Genomic DNA, 22960 nt, shown 5'->3' on the forward strand with positions numbered 1-22960 from the left:
TGGCCACCGACACTGTTTCTGAGCTGTACCTGGGAACCTCACAAGGAGTTTATGATATTTACCAGTGATGCAGTCCAGCAGCTCTGCTTGAATTTGCACAGATGCAGCAGTTGGATCAAAGCAATAAATCTCCTGAATCAAATTGTCATCAAGTTTCTGCAATGCAAAGAACAGAAAGAGTTGGGTGGTGATGAGAAGGTTACAGAATGAAAGATGGCAGAGAGAAGCATATAGGAAATCTATAGGTAATTAATTATTTCACTGCCAATTCCCCCTTGGCAAATTCCACTGAGTCTTCTTGAGGGAGGAATAATAGAAGACAAACTCTCAACAATTTGAAGTCTCACCAGTTTACACTGACTCCAGTTCTCGATCTCCTCTGAGCCCTTCCAGTCTGGATGCAAAAGCAACAGCACAGCCTTAATTATGTCGTGTAGCAGAGCTGGGGGTTCTGCACAGCTCTTTACTCCAGCAAAGCTCTCGGCACCGAGTTTCCGGACACACTCGCGCAGGTCCTGCAGCATGAACCGGTGGAACAGAAACCCTGGGTGCCTCACATTTGCCACCCGTTCTGCCTCTGCAATCAAAAATAAACCTCTCAAGAAGTTGCTCAGAAATATCTGCTACTCAAGACTTACATTATTGACTGATGGGCTCTGCCCTCTTTGTGATTTACTCTTTGCCTCCTTGATTGATTTGTTTACAGCCCAAGTATCCTACCAAGCTTTTAAAAATGGATATGTGCTTCAGAAGGGGACAACACAGGGGAAGCAGAGGTCCTGAGACCATGAAGAGTTCAGGTGTGCAGACAATTCTGTGACATTCAAATTCCTTTGCTCCTAGTCAGAGCAGTTCTGAGGAGGACATGGTAGATCCCTGAGGGCGACAAGGCACCTTGCTTCACACCTCTGATTTCAGCACTAAGTACCCTGTGAACCAGAGTTAAAATCTAACCATTCTGTTTAACTGTGCTCCACTAAGCTCTTAGACTTACTCAGAAGTTGTTCACATATACCACAGATTTGTATTTGTCTTTCCATACTTGTAGGAAAGATACTTTAGATGTGGTTTTGCTGAGATTCCTAATTTCACTCCTAAAAAACCCTATCTTGTCTCTGTATGCACAATACCCAGCACGTAGGTTGGTTCTGTTTCCTCTAGAGACCTCCACAGGATCTCCAAGCAGGCGGCTTGGACCATCTTTAGCATTTTCTGCAGGTCTTTCTGTTCCTGAGGTGGTAATTTCTTGTGGTGTCCAATGCTGATATCAAATATGCCAAGAGCTTGTCTTGATAGGTCATGGAGAGGTACTGCAATGTGCTGTTCTCCACGGACAGCAGTGAGAGCGATCTCTAAACTGTCTGTGCACCTAAACAGGTAATCCCTGAAATAAAATGTACTAGATTTTATCATTCTGGTTTCTTTTGGTAATTTACTTAGCATATTTTAGTAAGATGACATTCATCTCTCACTGTTAAGGGTATTACATTACTAAATAATAGTTTATTTCCTTGAGCTGAAATATGCACAGCTCTAAGTATCATTCCAGCCATGTACACAAAGGAGAAAATAGCACGGGGAACACATATTGCTTAGCCAAGGTGACTGCTGAAAATCCTAAATATTTAACAAACCTTGCTTTAAAAACAGTTTTCTGTTTATAAATGCAGTGACATATAAATCTATGGAGTTTTATAAAAAGTAAAAACAGCTGCTGGAACAGCAAAAGGCTGTTCAAGCAACTTTGACCACAGGGATGATATGCTTGAAAGACAAGTCTGTGAGGATCTTGACAGTGGAAGGAAACAGCCAGCTGAAGGAAATGAGACTAATGTGGCCAGGAAAGGGGACAGATTAATCTAAAGAGCAAAATGGTTCAGTGCAGGCTTTAATCCTGCAAACCTTGGCAGCTCAGCTACTAAGTATCAAATCAGAAGTTAAGTTTTTGGAAGCCTAAACTCAAAGAGAAAATACCCCTCACCCCTTCACAGTTCAGTGTCATGTGCATACGCACCAGGAGCCTTGACAGTGACAGAGCTACAGCCAGACACTGTCACAGGGTTGCACTACCAGGGGCTTTGTGTAACATGGATCATGCCTGATGTAGGCTGAGTCTAAGAGCAGAGGGGACTAGTCCAACTCTGGCTGCTGGAGCCTACCTGAGCAGGTTTTCTTCTTTGAGGAGAAGAGCAGGAGAGCTATGGATTTCTTTTTGTCCTGTGTTATCTGTAGTGATCATCTTGTACAGAGCCTGCCAGAGAGAAAAGAGAGGTTTAGCTGCATACAAGAAAGGAACGGATATTTTGAAGTTTGGAGGGAGAGGAAATGGCTTATTTCTTATAGGAAACTCCTATGTACATTCAAGGGGTGGTTTAAAGACATCTCCCAACAATGCTTGGTTTTATTCCCACACTGTATCACTCAAGATACATGAAGAATGTGCCCTGAACCTCCCTCAGCCAGACTATTTAATCCACCCCCAGGCTCCACACTGAGGAACACCCACAGACCCAGAGGCTTCCATTCTTTTCCCATCCTTTCTCATGTCGTGTTCGTGTCAGTGTGCCTTGGCATGTGAAAAGCACAGAGGGGAGTGAGTGACCTGGCTATCAGGAAGCTAACAAGGGAACAGTGCCGAGCCTGGAATGACAACAGAACACTGCCAACATAAACCATGCTTATCAGAGGAAGCAGCTGAATTATGGCTACAGCAGATGTCATACAGACTTTGGGATGACATGGGATCGGTCCTAAATATTGCATACACTTTTCATCTTCTTAACTCGCTGGTACATGAAGTGACAAGCTTCCCAGGGCCCGAGTGCCTGCTGAACAACTGGAATCTGACCTGCATGGAGTGGGGGCTGCCTTTACAAGCTGCCTAATTGGGAAACAGCCACTTCCTGAGCTGTATTTACATCTTGGCTGCTGACATTAGTTCAGAACAAAGAGCTAATACATTAGCTGAAACGTTCTCTTTTCCCTATAAAGTACCATAACTTTGACATGCAGAGAATCTCCACAGAAGAGCATCTCCCTCTGTGGAGGTTCCAGACAGCAAAGCTATGGATGGATGGATGGGTGTGGGGTTTTGCTCTATTGGTTGCTATGCAGCAGCAAGCACTGAAGTAGGAGAATATTCCCTTTTCCCATGGAGAAGGGGCTATACTAGCACTGCTCTTGAATTGTTTTACATGGGAAGATGGAAAGAATGAAGAGGGATCTCCTTTACAGAGGGAAACTTCCTTCTCTACCTTTGTAGCCCTTTTGTTGCATGGGCAGGCACAAGAATCTTGGGCAGGGTTCAGTTTTAACGATAAAACCATTGGGAAAACACAGGCACTAGAGATGGCACATCTTCCCTAAAGCAGCCTTTCAGCCCCTGACAATTACAGACCTTTTCCCTGCAGTACCTTGTCTTTGGCAGGCTCCACCAGGTACATGGTGACGGTGTGGATGCTGGGTGTCCTGGGATACAACCAGCCCAGAGCATAAACAGCCATTTGTAGGACATTTTCCCGTGTGCAGATATGGTGGTAGGCTTTGCTGAATGCATGGGAAACTCCCTGTGAAAGCAGAATCCTCCAAATGAGCCAGACAATTCCACAAGATTTGGGGGGAAAAAAGCTGGGGGAGTGTTCATGAAGCAAAATGGTTGTAAGAAGTTACTTTAATCAGAACTCGTAGAGCTGAAAAGTGACTGTGAAATGTCCCTTATCAAATAATGCTCTAAAGTTCCCCAGTACCGGGTCACAGCCAAGTGACTGGTAAGTCCTAAACTAGATTAGCTGGTTTTTAGTGGAAATAGCCAAATGGACTGGTAAGGCTGGCTTGCTGCGCTCCCTGCTGTCCAGATGGTGCACCCACACTGAGGTTGATTCCAAAAAGCATCCCAAAGAAATCCGGGCTGCTGCTGCTTACTATTATTCCACCACGTAAAAAGTAAGGTTTCATGTCACTTTATGGAAATGAACACAAAAATGAGGTCGAGAGCTTCAAGAAATAAAAGCTGCTATCTTTGGGCTTTGCACAAAAGGGCAATTAATTTACTAGTCAGGAGAAGATTAAATAAATTCCTGATGAAGTGATACCTCAGTCAGTTTCAGGTAAGACACTATTAAGGTGTCCTGCTCACACCACTTTCCCCCTATACTGCAGAAAGGGACCAATAGATCTTTTCTTAGTTGTACATCTTACGTTTACTCAAACACGTAAAAATCACAAGTTTTTTGCAGATTGGACTGAGAAACTGCTTTCTGATGGTGCCCACCTGGTAGAAAATGATCTCATGGGTCAGAAAGATGGTTTTCTCAGAATGGTCCCGAAGAGTGTCAAGTCCTAGAATGCCAAAGACTCTCCAGCGAGCATCATACAAGGGCAGCACCAGGAGGGAACCTTTCCTCTCCTCCTCTGGGCGCTCAGAGTTCCAGAAATGGATATTTCCGTGGAGCTGAACTCTTGGAACATGGATTGGCTTTCCTTCATCAACAGCTGCAAAGCTGAAAAATAAATTTATGAGGAGGTTTGTTGGGAGGAGCAGAAAGCCTTTAGTGAAACGGTAAATACTGCAGAGCTTTGATCTCTCTCTGCTTTTTGGCATCAGAGAAGGAAAGTGTGAGGTCTGTACTCTGACCACACCCAGCAATACCACATTTACCACTTGTATCCCAAAGATAGTGGTAATAAATAAGTCACTCTTCATCCTTAGGACATTTTAAAACATCAGCTAATGAATGCAATGAAAAGGAATACAGAAGCAAGCAGCAGTCTCATTTAATAGGTTAGTAGCAGCGATATTTAAAGAGACAAATATGTCTGGCTTTTGGAAATGACAAGTGAAGAGGCATGAAAGCTGTTTATAGCATAAACACTAGGGAGGGAAAGGCATTGTTCTAAAAAAATATCCTGTGGATATAAAATTGTGTATGGGAATTAATTTTTAAAGAAGGAAATGTAGGGCCAATGCCACAGACATTTGCTAAAGGATGAGATTCATTAGACTGTGAGCTAATATCCCCAAGGAAAGGAGTGAAATCCCAAACAGAGCAGTTCTAAGAAGACCGTGCAGACTATAGGACATTTATAGGATATTGGATCCTTCCACAACAGTCTCTCAGGAGATTTCCTCTCTGGAGTACTCCATGAACCTCAGTTTCCAGTGCATCCCAAACACTGCCCAGTACCCCTACATTCCAAATAGTTTTGAGAAAAAGGAACAGATTTTTGCAGCTTTTCTTACCTTATTCCTTTCATGTGTCTGTGAAGTGTCTGGTTCAGGACATACGGAGCATCGTCCGGAGTACAGGCCACATAGCGCAGGAGAACCTGGCCCTGCTCTGCTGAGAGCTGGTTCTCTTCCAAAAGGGCAATATAGGCACTGATCTTCTTGTTACCCCCATGGGCTTCTGCGTCCTAGCAACCAAATGTTTCCCATTACATTATGGGCATTAGCCACTTATTTCATGTCCTTAGCACTTGTCTCTTTTGTGCTGAGATGCTGCTCTGGGTCACTGAGTTTGTGTGTCACACACCCCCAGTGTGACGTGGCCGTGTCTGTGCTGTGGCCGTGTCTGCCCAGAGCACTCCGTGACAAGCAAAAACACTCAGTATTTTGATTGGCAAGGAAAATGGATTTCTTGTTTCCTGCTCTTAATGGGGAGAAGTAAATAATATAAAAATAATCCCTAACTATAATCTGTGCTTAAGCAAAAGCCCTGTGGATTTCTTCCCTAATTGGAGATTTCTTTGGGAAAAAAACACAAACAAGTGCCAGAGTTGCCACATTTACAAACCTGGACAATACTAGAAGAACACTTCAGAGAGAAGTTTGGCTTTGAGGGGGGCTTTAATAGTGAGGACAAACAGCTAAAGTTGCAGCTGTAAGTTAAAAATGAAAATATTTCCACTACAAATTAACCATCTTTGTCCCAAACTGACTCTGGTGTGTTTCATTTCAGAAGCTCCAAAACTATAACTATGGATTTCCAGGTCTGATCTGAGTCAGTCCTTCCAAAAGTGAGATATGTTTCCATGAGATTCCTTCTGTATTGGCATAGCAAGGACAAGAATCCTTGCATTGCTGATCTGATCTGTGACCCTTTCTGTGCATAACCACGGGCTCTCCTGAACATCAGCTAAGTACAGGAAAGCACAAGGAAACAGCCTCAGAGCAGCTTCCCACACTGCCTGCGAGTTCCACTCAATTCCAGGGTTTGGAATCAGCGTCCCAACCCCAACACAAGCACCTCTTGTGCTCCCTGGGATGCCCACCTGGGAGATGGCCTTAAACACTGCTTTGTACACCGATTCCGTGCTTGCTCCGCCGGTCTCAGCCGCTTGCTGGATGTCCTGCAGCCATTTCCTCCTGGTTAAGCTTTGCAAGGACTCCCTATGACTTTGCTCCACGCTTGTGGTCAGAAATCTCACCAAGTTATCAATAGCTTCATCCTCATTGCCAGTTAACTCAGAAGCAATTAACTCAAGGAAGGTCTGGAATACCTTTGGGGATACCATCTCCACTCTGCTGAGCTGGGGGTATTGGGAGCAAAGGCGTGCCCTTGCTAGTAGAAAAAGAAAACAAAAAAGCAGAAAATAAGACAGAGACAATCTAGTTGATTAATCAGTTTTGCAGAATGTGAATCAAGCCCTAAACTGTCTTTGGGTGGAGTGTTCTAGTCCATTGTTCTGGGTTTCTTTCAGCTATCTCCTAAATGGAAGTTGTCACAGTGACAGGTAATCTCCAGCTTCCACACTGGATGCATCCTTTCCTCTGGACGCCTGTTTTCCCTCCTAGTGAGAAGGAACCCTGCACAGCGCTGGTTTCTACCCAGGTGTCGGTTAAATCAGCGGCCGGTCTGTCCGAGCTGTCCCAGCCCTGCGCAGGCTCTCCCCAGCCCCGGCTCTGGGCTCACGGGGGTGCTCTTGCACAGCCTGAGGAAGGTGCAGGCGCCTGCCTGGCTGCGGGAGCCCGGGATTCACGGGAGCTCTGTGACTAACGCTTCCATCATTTTTTCTGCATCCTGATTTCAAATCCTGTTGGACCCGAAAATGTCCCTGGTCATGGCAGGGGGTTGGACTGGATGACCTTTGAAGGTCCTTTCCAACCCAAACCATTCTATCATTATTATCACTGATTTCAGCTGTAGAAGTAGCAAGTACTAACTGGCCCAGTCATGGTGGAGCTGCCTGTTAATGCAGTTCATAATCTAAAGAACATTCAGTATTCTTAATTTAATTTCTGATTTTCTGACAGAACTAGGATGGAGAATTTGTTGATGGTATAAAAATATTTGGATATTCACCTCCTCTTTCTCTTCTCTTTACAGAAAAGATGAAGAAAGAAATATGCATGAAGTTGAATGCAGGATGATCATTTCCTTCACTACTGAGCCACAGCATAATGCATAATTTCCCCCATTATATCTAATGTTACACTTTTCATTTACAAGGAAAATCAAATAATTCTACTCACTCTTCACTCTATTTCCATCCAGGAGAAGTGCAATGTCTGTGAACCCTCCCCCCAGACCTGCTTGTTCCACATCTTTGAGAGATTAGGTTGAAGCTGCTAGAAATAGTTTTATGTTGCTGGTATTGATTTTGCTATGCTCTCTTTCTATTTATTTGTCCTTTAGTTTATGAGCCCTTCATGGAAGGGACTATGTCCTTCCATATTTCCATAGTCTGTTCTAGCATGCTTTGAATACAAGAGAGCAGTAAAGTGCCAGTTTTTCCTGGCTGGACAGACAGTCATCAAATATGACAGGTCGGTGTGCTCCCCACCCACCAGCTGCCTCCACTGAGCTAAACAATAAACAGGTTTTGGTGGTTGCCAAAACAAGCCATTTTTAGTGATCTGCAGCAGAACAAGCAGCATGGAGATGAAAAAAACAGTCCTCTCCACCCAAGCACACATGCAGACATGTTCTTAATTGCTAACACAGTATTTCAGAACACCTTGTACCCACTTGTTAATATGCATGAGGCTGCCAGACAGGTTCAGGTGAACCTGCAGCACTTCTGTCTGACCCAAGTCTATTTTGTTAAGGACCAAATTTGCTAAGTTTATTCAGAGAAATGAACCAACAGAGAAGCGAGACTCGAAGTTGCTAATTCATGAGAGCTGTGTGACAGTGTGGATTACTATGAGCTATTTGAGACCCATAAGGAAAGCTGTTCTCTCCTATGAGGTACATTCCTGCAGCAAGCACAGTAAAATGTATCTATTAAAAATAGCTGGATAACACAGATGGATTAGACTAAAAGTGCAAACATGTCCCCAGGCTTTATGTGTGTTTTTTCACTGCCATATCACATGTATACATTGCATGTTACAGCTGAAATAAGTGTTCAACACATCCCAGTGTCATGAAAGCACTTCTCTTGCCTGGGAGTCTTGCACAGGAGGAGGAGATGGAGCTCTGCATTAACAAGCAGGTCTGGGTAACTGTTCCTTTTCATTTTACACCTCATACCATGTATACTTATGACTGCTTGCAAAACCAAACTAGTGCTTGCCAACAACCTCACTAGCACCGTCATTGAATGGTTGAAGGTCTACTGTGTTGTTCTCTCAGAGCAGAGCTGTCTCCTTACCCTTCATCAAGGCCTCTTTTTTCATGCCTCCCATGAATTTGCTCAGAACAGCATCCACCTCTTCCAGGTCCAGAAACCCATGTCCATTGCTGTCCCACTTTTCAAAAAGTGCCTCCAAAAGCAGTTTCCGTTGGGCCGCCCGAGACATGTGGTGAACCTGCAACAGAGGAACAGCTGGTCTTGGGTAACTCCTGGGTAACTCCTGGACACTGATGCTGGGTGTCTACACAGTGTGGGCACTGCAGTGCTGTGCCACTCACATCATTCCTATGGACCAGGCCAAATCTGTACATACACGGCTCAGACCTGCAAATGAATCATTAAACCTGGGAGATACTTACAAACACTAAACACAGGTGACAGTTCAGCCTACCAGGCTGGACCAGCACTGCAGAGAGTTATTTCACAGGGAACAAATGAAGCCTGTGCTGGATTTAAGGGGAGGTCAACTCAGGTAAATGCAAGTTTCCCAGAATACAAATGTCTCCCTAGCAAGAAATAACCACAGCCTTGTCAGTGACACCCAGAGATGTGACAGTTTGGATTTCTGTACATTGTTATTTTGCTGGTGCTGCCCTGAAGTGTGTGGGCTACAAGCAAATGCATGTACCATTTGTCCTCTAAACCCAGGACAGAGGGATAACTGGCTGGAGTGGAATCCTCTCAAAGGCCAAAACACTGGCAGCGTGTGCTGTGTTCAGTGAGGACTGGAGAGCCGTCAGATCCAATATCTCATTCAAATTAGGTCAGCAGCACAGAGGGAAACCAGAAAGAGGTCTGAGAAAAACACAGCTAGAGAGACCCACAGAGAGACACACAACAGACCTGAAGTGATATGGGGCACCCTGATGCTGTGCAGGAGGAAGGAGAATTTTTTTTTCTACACATGGCAAGAGCACCTTGTAAGTTAAGCACAGAGAAGCACATGCACACTAACATCCAGCCATGCACAAAGCAGATCCAAACACACTTGTTTTAAAATCCTCCCCAAACATCCACAACCTCCTGTGTACATGCCAGTGCAGTAGGTCAGAGATCAGGTTCTTGGCTATTATAAAGGTGAATAAGCAGAATGGAATGTTTTGGGCTCTTTCACAATTAACTATCAACTGTTGTCTCACTGAGTCCGGCTCTAGGACAGACAGACAACCTCTTACAGGATGAGTCTGTCATCACTTCCAGAGCTGAGGGCTAGGGAGGGAGCATCTGTATGAAAACAAAGGGGTCAAAGGTTTCCTGAAGAAATAGGGGATGCAAGGCTGCAAGCAGAGAGCTCTGCCAGTGTGAGATTAACAGTTGACTTTGTAAGTGTCTGAAGGCATTTGCTTGTTTTTTGTTTGGACACAGGATCAGCAAAACTTATCAATATTTACTTTTTCTAGTTGTTCCATTTTTTCCTCCTCTGTCTGTTTGTACTCTTCTTTGATAAATGCAATAAGCCTCTTCACAGTAGGCACAGAACTGTCTTGCCCAACAAACGTCTCCATGAGCTGTACAAACTGTGGCTGGGTGAGGCAGCTCGCACCAAAGGAACTCTGAGTACAAGAAGCCCGATGGTTCTGAATCTCTGCCATGCTGGGACCTGAGTCTGAAAGGCAGAAAGCACAGTGTGTCACAGAAAGCCAAACGCTGCCCTAAAGCCAGGCACGTGGCAGCTATCAACTCACTCCTCAATCCTGCACTTCCTATCCAGGGAAATTACAGCTGAATCCAGACTGACTCCATGCTGAGTAAAGGCCTTAATCTGCTTATACTGTTCTAATAGTAGCTCTTCAGAGCCAGTCTGGCACGGATGCCAATGTACAGCCAGGTCAACCTCTGAACACAGGTGAGCTGAAATTCCTGTTACTCAGCAAGGGGCCATCTGAGACAAAGACTGTCTGAGGTACTGCATGTCCCAAACAATGCAGGATGCACATCCTGCATAACACTGGAAGTTAACTCAGAAAGCTGTAGGTGCCAGTGGGCTGTACCATCAGATTTACAACCCTTTACATAATAAGTCTGTCACTAGATTGCTTGGGCAATGTAGACCCAGTTCTTGCAGTGTTCTAAACTGTGAGACATAAGAGAGTGTTCACAGAGCACTGGCAAGGAGGTTGGTCCTTCTAGGATGTTTAAGAAAGTACCTCTTTGAAACACACAGCTGTCTGATCACAGCCTTCCTAGAACAAGGGCCTTTGTACACAATGAAGTACGATCATCCTTTGGAAAAACAGTGAGAGATTAAAATAAAAGGTTTCTTCTATATGATCTCATATTATATCTCCCTATGGGCAATAACAGGCTAAAAATTATTAAAGTAATTTCTAGATTTAACATGCTCAGGTTCCTGTCTTGCTACACTAATATTACAGAGTGAAACAGAACATAAAGTTTCTTCTTATTATAAAAATGCTGCTGCTTCACAAAGTCCCTACTTGAATTAAAGTGTCTGCTCAGTGCCTTGAATACAGATCACCAGCAAAGTGACTCACCTGCCATCCTGAGAGAGGAACATGCTCTGAAACCTTGGCAGAAAACACCATGCTGAGAAGATATCAAAGCTTATGGTCTTCTCCACTCAGAAATCACTCACATGGTTTTGAAATGGATTTAAAATAGCCTATAGTTAAACTAGTCCAAATATATACATTGAAAAAGATTAAGGTCTGCCAGAATAAAGGAGAATATCTTTACCCTGGTCATGCAGAAGGTTGTCATCCTGCAGCCTTGTCTCAGAGCTTGTCTGTTGGTCAAACTGGCTGCTATGCTGCCTTGAAAAACTCCCTTTTCCTGCAGGGGTTTCTTCCACAGCCTCTGCAGCTGGAGCACCCTGTTCTGAACCAGTGACATCCATGTCTGCCACATCTCTGTCTCCTTCACTTTTTGTTTCTGTCTCAGGCTCTCTACCCAGGCTGGATTCCTCTTCCTCTACCTGTTTTTCAGATCCAGGTTCTCCATCCCTACTGAGATTGTATCCATCAGAGGCTGATTCTGGCAAAGCTTCATCCTGTCTCTCTGCACTTCCAGGCTCAGCTTCCTTCTCAGTTTTGATGTCTTCCTGGGAGCTGGGTTCCTCACCAGCTTCAAATCCAGTGCCTTTCACCTCTGACACAGCATCCTCACCTTCCTTGCTCACTTCAGCATCACTTGACTCTGCTGCTTGGTCATCAAGGCCTCCCCACAAATCTGCAAGATCAATCTCTTGCAACTTAATTATTGGCCCTAGAATAGAAAAAAATACGGGTAAGTTGATACTTCACATTGGTTTTATGTTCTCTAGTATTGCACAAGAAAAATTAAACAAAAAAGATACTGCCAAGCAAATACAAACTATCAGAAGGTACCTTCTGCAAACACACATCTCTAAACCACAAAACTTCAGAATAATGTCTTTGCCTGCAGAGATGTGCACTTCTTACTGTTTATTACACCACATTTCTTTTGAAATAAATGTTTCATAATTCTCCGTATTAAGAAGGAGACCTGTAATTTGCCCTGCATTTGATCTTAGCAATTAATGAATGTCCAATATCTTTAAAATATTTTACTTTCATGCAGATGATCCCCCGTGTTTTTTCTTTATCTTTCCATGTGCCTGGAGGAACTTCAGTGCAAACACAAAATTAACTTCTAACATTGCCCAGTAAGAGAGAACATTTGTTTCAGGAAAAGTCTTTCTTTAATCCTGAAGTACTTCTGAATTTTGTAGGAAGGAAAACTCTTGGATGCTGAAGCATTTCTGAATGTTGCATCATAGTTTGCAAATTATGGCAGGTCAGAACATTCATTTGGGTCCTTTTTTGGGCCCTGTTCACTTCTGGTAACACTTATAAAACATATATGAACTATCCAGCCCCGTGTGACCTCCCAGTGTTTTAACCACAACCAAAACTTCCCAGGTACTCACATTGTCTGGGGTTCCACAATTCCCTCTTTTCAGCCACGGGGCTTCTGTCATAGAACTCTCTCAGCAGGGCCAGTATTTTTTGTCTATCCAAGACACCAACCTAGACAAAAAGATTATAATTATTGGGTTTTTCCTGTGGTTCTTGGGTCTCACATCAACATTTGCAGCACTACAAAGACACCATCAGCTAAGAATTACCTGTGACTGAAAATTACCCATTACCAGAACATGACTACAGATTTCAAAGTGAATTTATTTCATAGAGGCAAAAACTTCTTCTCTGGGCTCAGCTGGAACTCCCTCCCCACACATATTACTTTGCAGGCACTTCCTTGACAAATTACAGTTAGATAATTGTAGCTGTTCTGCCAAAGGGGTTCTTCATGTAAAGATCAAAGCTTCAACTTTTCATACTCTCAGGACAGATATTGATTGCCTGACAGCACCATGGAAGAATTTTCACCTATTATGGGCTGTATTACCTTAGTGACTGCACACTGTAGTTTGCTTTTGTGCCCCATCATCTCCTTTGAAGCGTGATGTATTGGCAGCTGCCTGGGAACATAATTAGTCCAAAAATCCAAGCTATTATGACAACCTCCCTAATTTCCTTTAAAAATTCATAGACATTTGACCACAGAGGTGAGAGAGGCATCAGCAGTTCCAGTGCAGAGGAACGTGCAGAGTTTATTAAGTCCTTGTTGCTCAGAGTGAGTGTACACAGACGATAAACCCAGGAAAAGGCAATGAAATGGGTCATTTCCAATCAGGAAATTGTGGGTTTAAAAAAGTAAAGCAAATCTAAGCGATTGCAAGTTTTCCATTTTATGATGAATTCCTGTTGTCATTGTTTAAGTCCTGCCACTTTTGTAATCTCCCTCCCATTAGTGAAATAAAGTAGTTAATTAGGGAACAGATTTACTTAAGTTCATTATTTGTAGCGAGTAGCTTTCCATGTGAATTATTGATTTCCTTTTCACGTTTTGTTCTTAGATTAAAACCTGCAAAATAGAAAATTCACCAGGCTTTTAATTCCTTGTGAACTTTACCTGCCCTTAGGCTGAAGAAATAAAGGAAGAACTTTGCTGATCTTTTCTGGAAATGAGCTCAAGATGACTGCATTGTTTATAACCTAAATCTGTAATTAATGGCACCAAAAGTTAGAAACAGAAGGTTTGGAAACAACTGAGAGATACACATCACCTACTGGTGAAGTTAATACTGGAACTAAACAATTACATCACGTTTGCTGGTACTGCAGGACCTTCCTCTACAGGGAACTGAAAGTTTATTGCCAATTCTGAAGAAAGGACCTGAACTGAAATGTAAGAAGCCACTCAGTCCAGTTTTAGTGTTTCAGACTCTGCTAATTTCATTCCTGCTGGTAAAAAAATGCTGGAAATTAGGGTTGAATTTCAGCCATCGGTGGGTTTGGAACAACAAATGTCATCACAGAATTCTGTCCCTAAACTTACCAGATGTAGGCCCTGATTCCCAGAATCTTCATGTTCCTGACATTAACATACAAAGACCTTGCACGCCCCCATGCAAACATTTCTTCATGCTATTTGTCTTTCAATTGAATATATCAGATCTGGTTCTGATCCATTTAGTAGCCATACAAACACAGCACATGTTTTTGAAGATGTTACCAGATCACTGTGGAATATTTGGATTCTCCATTCAGTATTTCCATTACACACACTTAATTTTCCATTCAAATTTTCTCAGCTGTTACTTGTCACAATCATCCGCTGGTTGCCTTGAAGTTGGCAGCACTAATGCAAAACTTTATTTTATGAAAAAGGGGAATCGATAAATGAAGTATTATTCTTATTAAGAATATAATGAATATTAAGAAAATTATGAAGTACCATTAAGATGAAAATAAGGATGTTGTCTTGGGATTCAGATGCACTTTTTTGTTATACTAAAATAATACACTTGGAGGATTTGGATAACTCAGATTTTTGAAGAGATTTTTTTGTGATTTGGATCAAATAATTTTATTTTAATATATTGTTAAAGAGAGATATAAAAATAGATAAAACAGCTGAAATTACCAAATATGAATTAGGTCATATTTCCTTGTTTTAGCATTCACAATTTATACAGATTTGCCACTCTACCAGAGGTCCCTGTTATTTCAGGACACTTTTCCTTACAACTCACCCTGGGAGGAAGATGCCACAGTACATCTATAGAAGAGAGAAGCATTTCAACAGGAAAGCTCCTCTCCCCAGCTGTGCTGTCTTTCTGAGTTCCTATATTTACTAGCAAAGGTGACTTTTCTTTGCACTTCTTGTGTGACTGGGGAAGCTGATTGAAGTACAAAGGTCCACTCTTTGTACTGCACCTCGTGAGCAGGACAGGTCCAGCCTCCCCTCTCAGCACCACAGGAACATCTGTGTTTGTACAGCCGCCCAAAACTTGGGGCAGCTTTAGTGCCCAGGGAGTTGAAACATGTTGGCCTAATTTTCTTGTCACCCAGATATTGGCAGGTGATGATTCTCTGTTGTTTTCAGCAATGTTCTGTGACCTATGAGTAATTCCTTTAGCAACACAGACTAAACCAGACTTGCCATTTAATCAGGGATAGGTCAGTGTTTAACCACTCGATTGTTTTTCTGGAAATGTGATGTGTGTATCCTGATCCCCACAGTGTGCTTGTTCGTGAGCAAGATGGGAAGAGCAGACACTCAGAAAAGGTCATGAGAAAGCAGACTTTGTTGTTGCTGTGCTGAAAGAAAGGTAATCAGGAGTGTCTCAGACGTCATTAGCTTGAAAACTAATCTCTGACCAAATTCGGTTTCATTTAAAGGTCCCAGGCTTAAAACATCCCTGAAAATTAATGTAGATTCTGTTATAATACATAAAAGAAACTATACCTGATACAAGTGAGCACAGATATAATAAGCTTAAAATTCACAGAGCCATTGCCTTTTGGGGTATTACAGCAGTGATCCAACTGTGTTGTGGGATTGTCTGGGGAAGTTTCTGCCTCAGTGTATAGTCCAGGCTGTCCTTGTTGAGCTGCCATCCTTCTGGATGCATTGGTTTGAAATCATAATAATGATCATGTGGATACCTTCTAATTTGACTGTAATTTAAACGCTGCTTTCTCAGCTCCCTGGCCCCAATTGCAGCTCATTGAGGCAGCCAGCCACACTCCCCGTGCAGACTGGAATAACTGCCTGCTACCAAACAAATGGAAATTAGGAACTGAAACAACTGCTTTGCTGTGCTTTGCAGAATGGGCTCTACAGGTAATGGATCCCATTCAAGTGGTAGAAGTCCTTGGGTTACTTTGCATTTTTATCTCCCCTGTGGGTACAGTAGAGCCATACAAAAGAAACCAGGCCAGGTTTAAAAGAACTGCGTGGCCTACACGACACTTCAGTGAACTCAATTTGCAGAGTAAGGCTACCTTGGAGTCTGGAAAGAACAACTCTGTGCTCTGACCAGTTTTTTTTGGGCAGAGATGGTGTTGGTGCTGATAGCTGCTCTCTCATGTTGTGTTAGTATTTTTGGCTCTTTGCCTCTGAGATTCCACTGGGATTAGTAGCATGGAGATGGTGATTACTGCCACAGAAATAATAGGAAGAAAGTCACATTAAAAGATGAAAGGAAAGAAGGGGTCTTTTCAAAATGCATGGCAAGGATAGGACTGGGCTTTATGTATCACTGTAGCCAGGAGGATTCATCACAGCCATTCTTGACAGAGCCGTAGGAAAATGAAATGTCTTCTAGCTGGGAAGCAGACACATTTCTTTCCTCATGCCTGAAACAGCAGCTTGCCTGCTATTCTCTAAAACACACCATTGGTGTTGAAACGAGCTCTGTAATTCCTTTCTCTTGGCAGTAATGACATTATTAGCATGACATTGTAGAGCACAGTTCACTCTGGGTAGCTCTCTGCAAGCATCACTAGAGGAGTGCTGGGTGGAATATATAATTTCTGTAGGGGAGGAAACTAAGATTATGGCATCTGCTTGCTCTGTAGTAGCCAGCAACTGGCAAGCTGAGGCTACTCATAGCAAGTACCACACTTTTTGGATGAAGCCCAAGTTTTTAGCAATAGTTTATGCCATTGATTCTTCAGCTTCCACAATTTACTGGTTTTCTAACAAGTCTAGCTTTTTTGTTTGTTTTTTAATGGGGATGCAGGTGTACTCAGAGGATGACAGAGATTAGAGCTGCTGAAAACCAAATTATGGCTTTTGAGTTCCATTTCCAGCTCTGTAACTGACTTACTGTATTTTAATTTCCTGTCCATAAACTGTGGCTGAAGTTCACAGCACTGTTCTCAGAGAGGTTGTAAAGGCGGATTATTTTGCACTTTAAATTTAAACTATGAGATTTATTGATAGAAGCCCTAAAGATCTATAAAGTTAGGCAACATAATGAATGCAATATATGTTATAATTGAAGTAATGTGCACATTTGTTAAGGTCAATCTACATCAGGTTATCTTTGCTGAAACATGGCTGAATAGATAAATTAGACCAAGTTCTGAACTGTGCTGAGGGAGCAGGTAATAATCCCATTAGGTCATTCAGTTTCTAATTAGCCATCAGCTTATAGGCAATTGGATGTTTCTATGTCTAAAGTATGAATTTGAAGACAATGCTGCAGCTATTGTCCTCCAAAATACTGCTGAATAAGCACAAAGAGAGTATCTAGAGTTGGGAAGAAGAAAAAGCAAGCAGTGACCCAGAGAAATAGCAGACTGGAAACATCCCCACATTGAAATGGAGAGCTGCTGTGCCTACCTTTTCATAATCACAATCTTGGAAGAGATCAGTAAAATTTTGCCTCCACAGAGCTCGTTCTCTTGCTTCCTGGAAGTCCTCACCACACTGATGGAGATATTTCATGATTTCTTGGAATGTGTCACTTGAAACATGCTCCGTGTAGGAAAGGACAAACTGTGGAGAGAAAGCAGCAGTGTATGTGGTTAGCTTTTCTTCAAGTATTTTCACCTTTATTTGAACTCCTAAAAACCTATTGCATGCAATGAAATATTTAAGAACTTGTAGTTTAATCTGCCAACATAACATAGACTTGGTGTCTACTTTGTTCTTTCTTTCAGAAGAAACAATATTCTCCTAACCAGCCTGGGACACTGCACAAATGCCTCCTCAATAGGTCCTTTCCTGGCCCACAGGTCACTTATTATGCTCAGCATTCAGAGATGCTGGATCAGATCCCTCCTATGGAATGCCATGGCTTAAGCTTGGTTTTCTCAGGGAGGATTTAAGTTCTCCACGTTTTTTTTGCAGCATTTAGTATTCCTGACTTTACTCCCAAGGAGGCATTTTGAGCCATTAGATTTTGCAGAACTGACAGTCACTCAACTCTCAAATGCCACAAAATGAGCATTGCCCACAATTTCAGTGTTTAGAAAACCAGTCTGGATACAATAAAAACATGAAAAATCCTTTTGAAAATGAGCCTGCTGTCACCTAAGTCCTCTGACACTGGGAATACTACTGACTGGAGATTGATTTTAAGTTCCAGCCTTGGAGACACTTTAACACTTTGGATTTATAGCCATGTGGCTTTTATGAGCAAAAGCAATATGGTTCTAAAAATGTGGTGTGCATGACATAAATAATAATGGCCATCAGAACAAACCACAATCCCAAAGCCTGGGCTGAATTATTATAGCAGGTTTCTGGAGCCAGCCACACTAACAGGGAACTTATACAGTTAAAAGGAGGAATTTCCAAAACACAGCCCATTTTTAGAGTATGGATACCTAACATAAGTGCTACAACATCTTGGACTTGTTGAAGTGCCTCACAGGCATTAACAAACCAAAATATTAATATATGTTATAATTATTCATGTCTATATTGCATAATTTCCAAATATATGGGACAAGTGGAAAAGAGGAAGAGCAGAAAAAAAAGCAATGGCCTGAGGGGTGGCTGGTGGGAAAGCAGAACTCCTACACAATGTGGGGGGTTTCTGCTTTCAGCATAAAAAGACAGGATGTAGGTGGTTGGAGAGAAGGTGGGGCCGTGGGCATCCACCAGCTTTCCAGAGCTGTTACAACCCAAAGCCCTGTGACAGAGGAACCTTGAAGGTGGCAGCTGATGGGAGGAGGCAGGTTGGACAAGCAGCTTGTTATTTTGGATGTCATGCTGATGACACATCCAAAGGCTCCTGCTGTCTAACAGCATCACAGGACATTGTTTACAAGTGCCATGTGGGCAGCAGGCACTATCATAGTCTTAAGCTTTTCTTAGCTGATGTGCAAAGTACTGTACACATAATAAACATACATTTATTTATTATTAACTGAGAGATTTTGACACCTCTCTGAAGAAAGCTGGCACAATTCCTTCTTGCCATCCAGAGACTTTGCTGTAGTTTGTGAACACGTTGTCATCAATAACAATGGATCTTTGCTTCTTGTTGCTACTGATCTCGCTAGAAATCGAGAATGCCACAGGCAGTCATGGAAAACAATCTCACCTTTAAGGCCTGATTCTGACCCTGCAAAGGCAGTGTGAGTTTTCCCCTTGGTGTCAGTAGCTTTGTGCCAGACTGCTGGGAGTTTGTGTGTTATAGAGTACGAAGCCTGTGAAACAAACTATTAAGGGCTGGTCTCTGGGATTTAAATGCTTTTAATATAAAAGACCCCACGAGCTTGTCATGAAGGATGTAAAAATACAACAGCCACTGTTTTGCATGTTTGAAAAAAAAACCCAAGCCCAACAAAAACAATGTGTGAGGTCTCTCTACTGAGTTTCTAACGGCCTTGAAGTAGCCTAAAGCTGCACTGAATTCAAGAAAGAAAAAAAAAAGGCTATTTAATTTTAAGGTCCATTAAAAGCAATGCTTTCCACATGGGGAAAGGCCCGGACCAGTGTGGAGAAAGATCATCTCTCTTTCTGGGTTTGGTGGATGATGCAAAGGGAGGAACAAAGGTAAATTGTAGCTGAGGATTAGAAGCAGCCCTGTCCTAATGATGGAACAGTTCCCCAGGGAAGTGATGAAAGCCTCATCATTTGATTCAATTAAAACCGGACTGGAAGAAGCATCAGAGAACATATTCTGAGAGAACATTGCTGGTAAATCAGACAGCTTGACAATCCATGTCTTTTGTGCTTCTCATCTCCGTTGTCATATCTTTAATTGAGTTAAAATAAAGAGTACACAAAATATATTTTAAAGAGTTTTCTAATGCTAATGGAGCATAAATTCATTCAGAGCTTATATATATGTACCACAGGGGTTATGGATTGATGCTTCATTGCAGTGACAAAAGCAATTCTCTGGCTCTCATTATCCACAATAGCTTTCTTAATTAGATGCAGTAATTCTGAGGTTAAATTCAAAAATTCCTCATTTCATGCTTAAAAAACCTTCAACAAGTTATCATAAAAATGCATCTCCGTGCAAAATACCGAACATGTGAGTCTCCTGGGAGGGAAGAAGGCACAAAAATCACACATGGTTTCTTGGAAATAGTCTCTGCACAGCTGCTTTATACTGTGGTTTTAATTATTATAACAGCACCCACTAGCACTGCTGCAATGAGGGTCTGTAATTATTTCTATTCTAAACACCCCTTTTCACAGGTTCAATTACCCAGCCATAAAATTCAGCTCTGCTGCAGGTAGAAATGGCTGGCAAAGCCCTGGCCTGGAGAATTTTCAAGAAACACAGTTTGAACTGATTTGGTTATTTTCAACTTGAGGAACAGCAGAGTAATGGGGTGAAACTTCCAACTACATTTACGATTTTGGTGAGCTAAAACCACACTTCTGATATTTCTCAATGACAGCTTTTGAGTTTAAAACTGCCTGGTTATGGTTCCTGTACATTTATGACACTTGTTGAAGTTTGGTTACGGTTCAGGCCAGCGATACTTCAGGGCAAAAATGGTAGAGCTTCTCATCCCAGTTCATCATGGTTTGGTTCTTCTATGGTTAATGGAACTTAATTAGAAATAACAATACTGTGAGGATGTTACTAATTACCATTGGCTAATGGTTCTGGTGGGACACCAACCCTCCCCTGAGCAGGCAAGGCAAAGTCTGAATTCACAAGTGATTCAGGGCTTTGGCATTTCAGAGAGGGACTGGGAGGGATGTCCTAAAAACCACAGCTCCCACAGTACTTCCCAGAGAGCAGCACAGGCTGCAGCTCTGAGGAAAGCAAAACACTTCCCCTTTGCTGGCCAGAATGGAAGTGTGGCAGGAGAGTATGGATATGGAGATGGAACGTGAAATGTCCTGATACAACCAGCTCCCTGGGATGCTGGAGAAGGGCAGCCCTTCTTACTCCTCTGGGCTGTCCCCAGGGAAATGCTGTTGCTTTGTGATAAACATCATATTCTGAACCAGATGCTCTTATTTCATTTCTCACCTCTGTGAACTCATCTAGCTTTAAAGTTTCTTCCAATGTGTTTAAGATTTTGAGCTTCCTGTCCTGGATTGCTGGTAAAAAAATGAAGGGATATTGGTTTAGAAAGCAACAGTTGTGATTTTGTATATTGTACACATTTTTTTGCACACTGTGCTGTTACATTAACTTTCTTCTCATCTTCTCAAACATTTTTTTGAGGTTATCCCACAGTAGCTGAAGCATCTGACTGTACAGAGACCAACCAAATCAGCTCCTTACATGTATCTCTTGCTGAGAATCTGCATTTAGCTATTCAGAACTGTAGAGTCATATTTATTCTTGACATAAGTTGGTGCAAATTGCAATGATTTTAACGGTACTTAAAACTAATTATGTGAGGGAGGAAATGAATTTTGATTTAACAAACAGATAAAACTGCCTTAGAACACTGGAGACATGGGTTCTGCTTTGCAAGAGTGGAATCTGAAAATCATAGTAATTTTCTCAAGAATATCTGTGGGAATATTTTTACTGATGATGATATTCAAAAGTATGTTTTGGTCAGCTTCTGAGCTGCTATAATGGAACTGAGAAGAGAAATCAAACATCTACACAGATTTCTGAATGAGGTCTTTGAGCACAGACATGCTATTTCTGTTGGCATCATTTTTCTGTTCTTTCTTCTACCATATATCTGGAGTAATGAGAAAATTCACTATAGAATGCATTTATCTCTTGTTGGTTAAGACATTCCTAAACTGTACATTATCTTTATTAAACTATAAACAGAGCTTAATGTTCTCTTAATGTACATTGAATGCTATTAGACGAAACGAATTAAGAAATGGAGCCACACTATTAGTGAAATAGGACAGAGAGCACCTCCAGCATCTGGAGAGCAAACATTTGGGGAGGCACTTCCTTCACAGTCTCATGTCCCAGGGTCTGTTTGCACTGTCCCACAGCAGGAGCACAGCGGGGGCTGTGCTGGCAGTCACAACATCCTACTGAGACCAGAGAAACAGATCTGTAATATGGACAGGGCTAAGCAAGGGCGAGCTCCAGGCAGAGGTGACTCCAGCAGAAATGCACTCTGAAGTGCCCTGTTTATCATCCCAAACCAGGGAAGGCAGATCTGTTATCATTGATGATCATTACAGGCTCAGGAAAGCCTGGCAGCAGGCTCGTGGTGCCACTTCAGCGTTCCCAGCTCTACTCAATTTTCATCATTCAGGGAGGTCAAGTGTGAGCTATGTAAAGTGACAGGAATTATGGAAATGTTACTGAGCCAAGTGTTCCCATCCAGAGGCCCTGGGCTGTCACTGGGATGGTCTGGGACTGGCTAAAGGAATGGCTCAATGACATGGGCTATTTTGTGGAGCATTAGCTAAACTTCAGCATTTCCCCTGAAACCATTAAAAGGTAACAACTCTGTTAATGTTGTTGATCCTACGTTTGCTCCATACCTCCCAGTATGCCCGTATTTCCAAGACCTCCCATGAGACAAACACTGCCTGATAGGGCAGGTGAAGGAGGAGGTTGGCACAGTGATTCTTAAAAATAGTGATAAGCACGTGGCAACGTCTGGCTAATGCAGGATGTAAGTGGAAAGGGCCTGAATCTGGTCCTTCTATCTCCTGAAAGATTTTTTAAACTTCTTTCCATTCTTTGCAAGATCATGTTAATGAGCCACAGGGTGGTTCAGATCCTCCAATCTGTCTGTAGATTTGTGGTTCATATCCTGATATAACTGCTCTTAGATATTCTCCCTCTGTTATGAAATCCATTTGCTGTTTGCCCACAGCTCAGACCAGAATTCAGGTTGCAGCAATAAAACTAAGGAAGACACATCGAAAACTTACCTTTTCTCATTTTTTCGGGAATAGAATCAGTGACATCTGGAAAAGACCTCAGGACACTCTGAACCTACAAATCAAGGTAATAGTCAAAGGCCTGTGTCATGCAGACAGCAGTGGGCAATTACCAAAATAAATCACCTGGAATAATCAGACATATGGGCCAGTCATGAGTCTTACAGGTAAGATTCGTGGGGAATCAGGGCTTGGTGAGCCTGAGGCAGACAACGACCCTGAGGGCAGCAGAGCCATCACC

General features: G+C 42.4%; 1 protein-coding gene across 7 annotated transcripts in view; it reads right to left on the minus strand.

Moving 5' to 3' along the window:
* EFCAB5 (EF-hand calcium binding domain 5) overlaps window positions 1–22960 on the minus strand; it is a 37076-nt gene that overhangs the window by 1857 nt on the left and 12259 nt on the right. For 5 of the 7 annotated variants that reach the window (XM_027690943.1, XM_027690940.1, XM_027690941.1 and 2 more), the window contains 15 exons: window positions 22711–22774; window positions 20870–20940; window positions 17260–17415; window positions 12488–12587; window positions 11275–11802; window positions 9969–10183; window positions 8596–8752; window positions 6271–6560; window positions 5240–5412; window positions 4271–4499; window positions 3414–3566; window positions 2160–2251; window positions 1131–1384; window positions 348–577; window positions 63–156 (listed from right to left, as the gene is read on the minus strand). In XM_027690943.1, the coding sequence (XP_027546744.1) occupies window positions 63–156; window positions 348–577; window positions 1131–1384; window positions 2160–2251; window positions 3414–3566; window positions 4271–4499; window positions 5240–5412; window positions 6271–6560; window positions 8596–8752; window positions 9969–10183; window positions 11275–11802; window positions 12488–12587; window positions 17260–17415; window positions 20870–20940; window positions 22711–22774 (2806 nt within the window). Of the gene's footprint in view, window positions 1–62; window positions 157–347; window positions 578–1130; window positions 1385–2159; window positions 2252–3413; window positions 3567–4270; window positions 4500–5239; window positions 5413–6270; window positions 6561–8595; window positions 8753–9968; window positions 10184–11274; window positions 11803–12487; window positions 12588–17259; window positions 17416–20869; window positions 20941–22710; window positions 22775–22960 lie in introns of those variants that run through there. The other 2 variants (XM_027690946.1, XR_003535481.1) reach the window with 2 other exon arrangements.

This window comes from Neopelma chrysocephalum, unplaced genomic scaffold (genome assembly GCF_003984885.1).
Source record: "Neopelma chrysocephalum unplaced genomic scaffold, ASM398488v2 Primary Assembly neopelma1_82, whole genome shotgun sequence".
Lineage (NCBI taxonomy): Eukaryota > Metazoa > Chordata > Aves > Passeriformes > Pipridae > Neopelma > Neopelma chrysocephalum.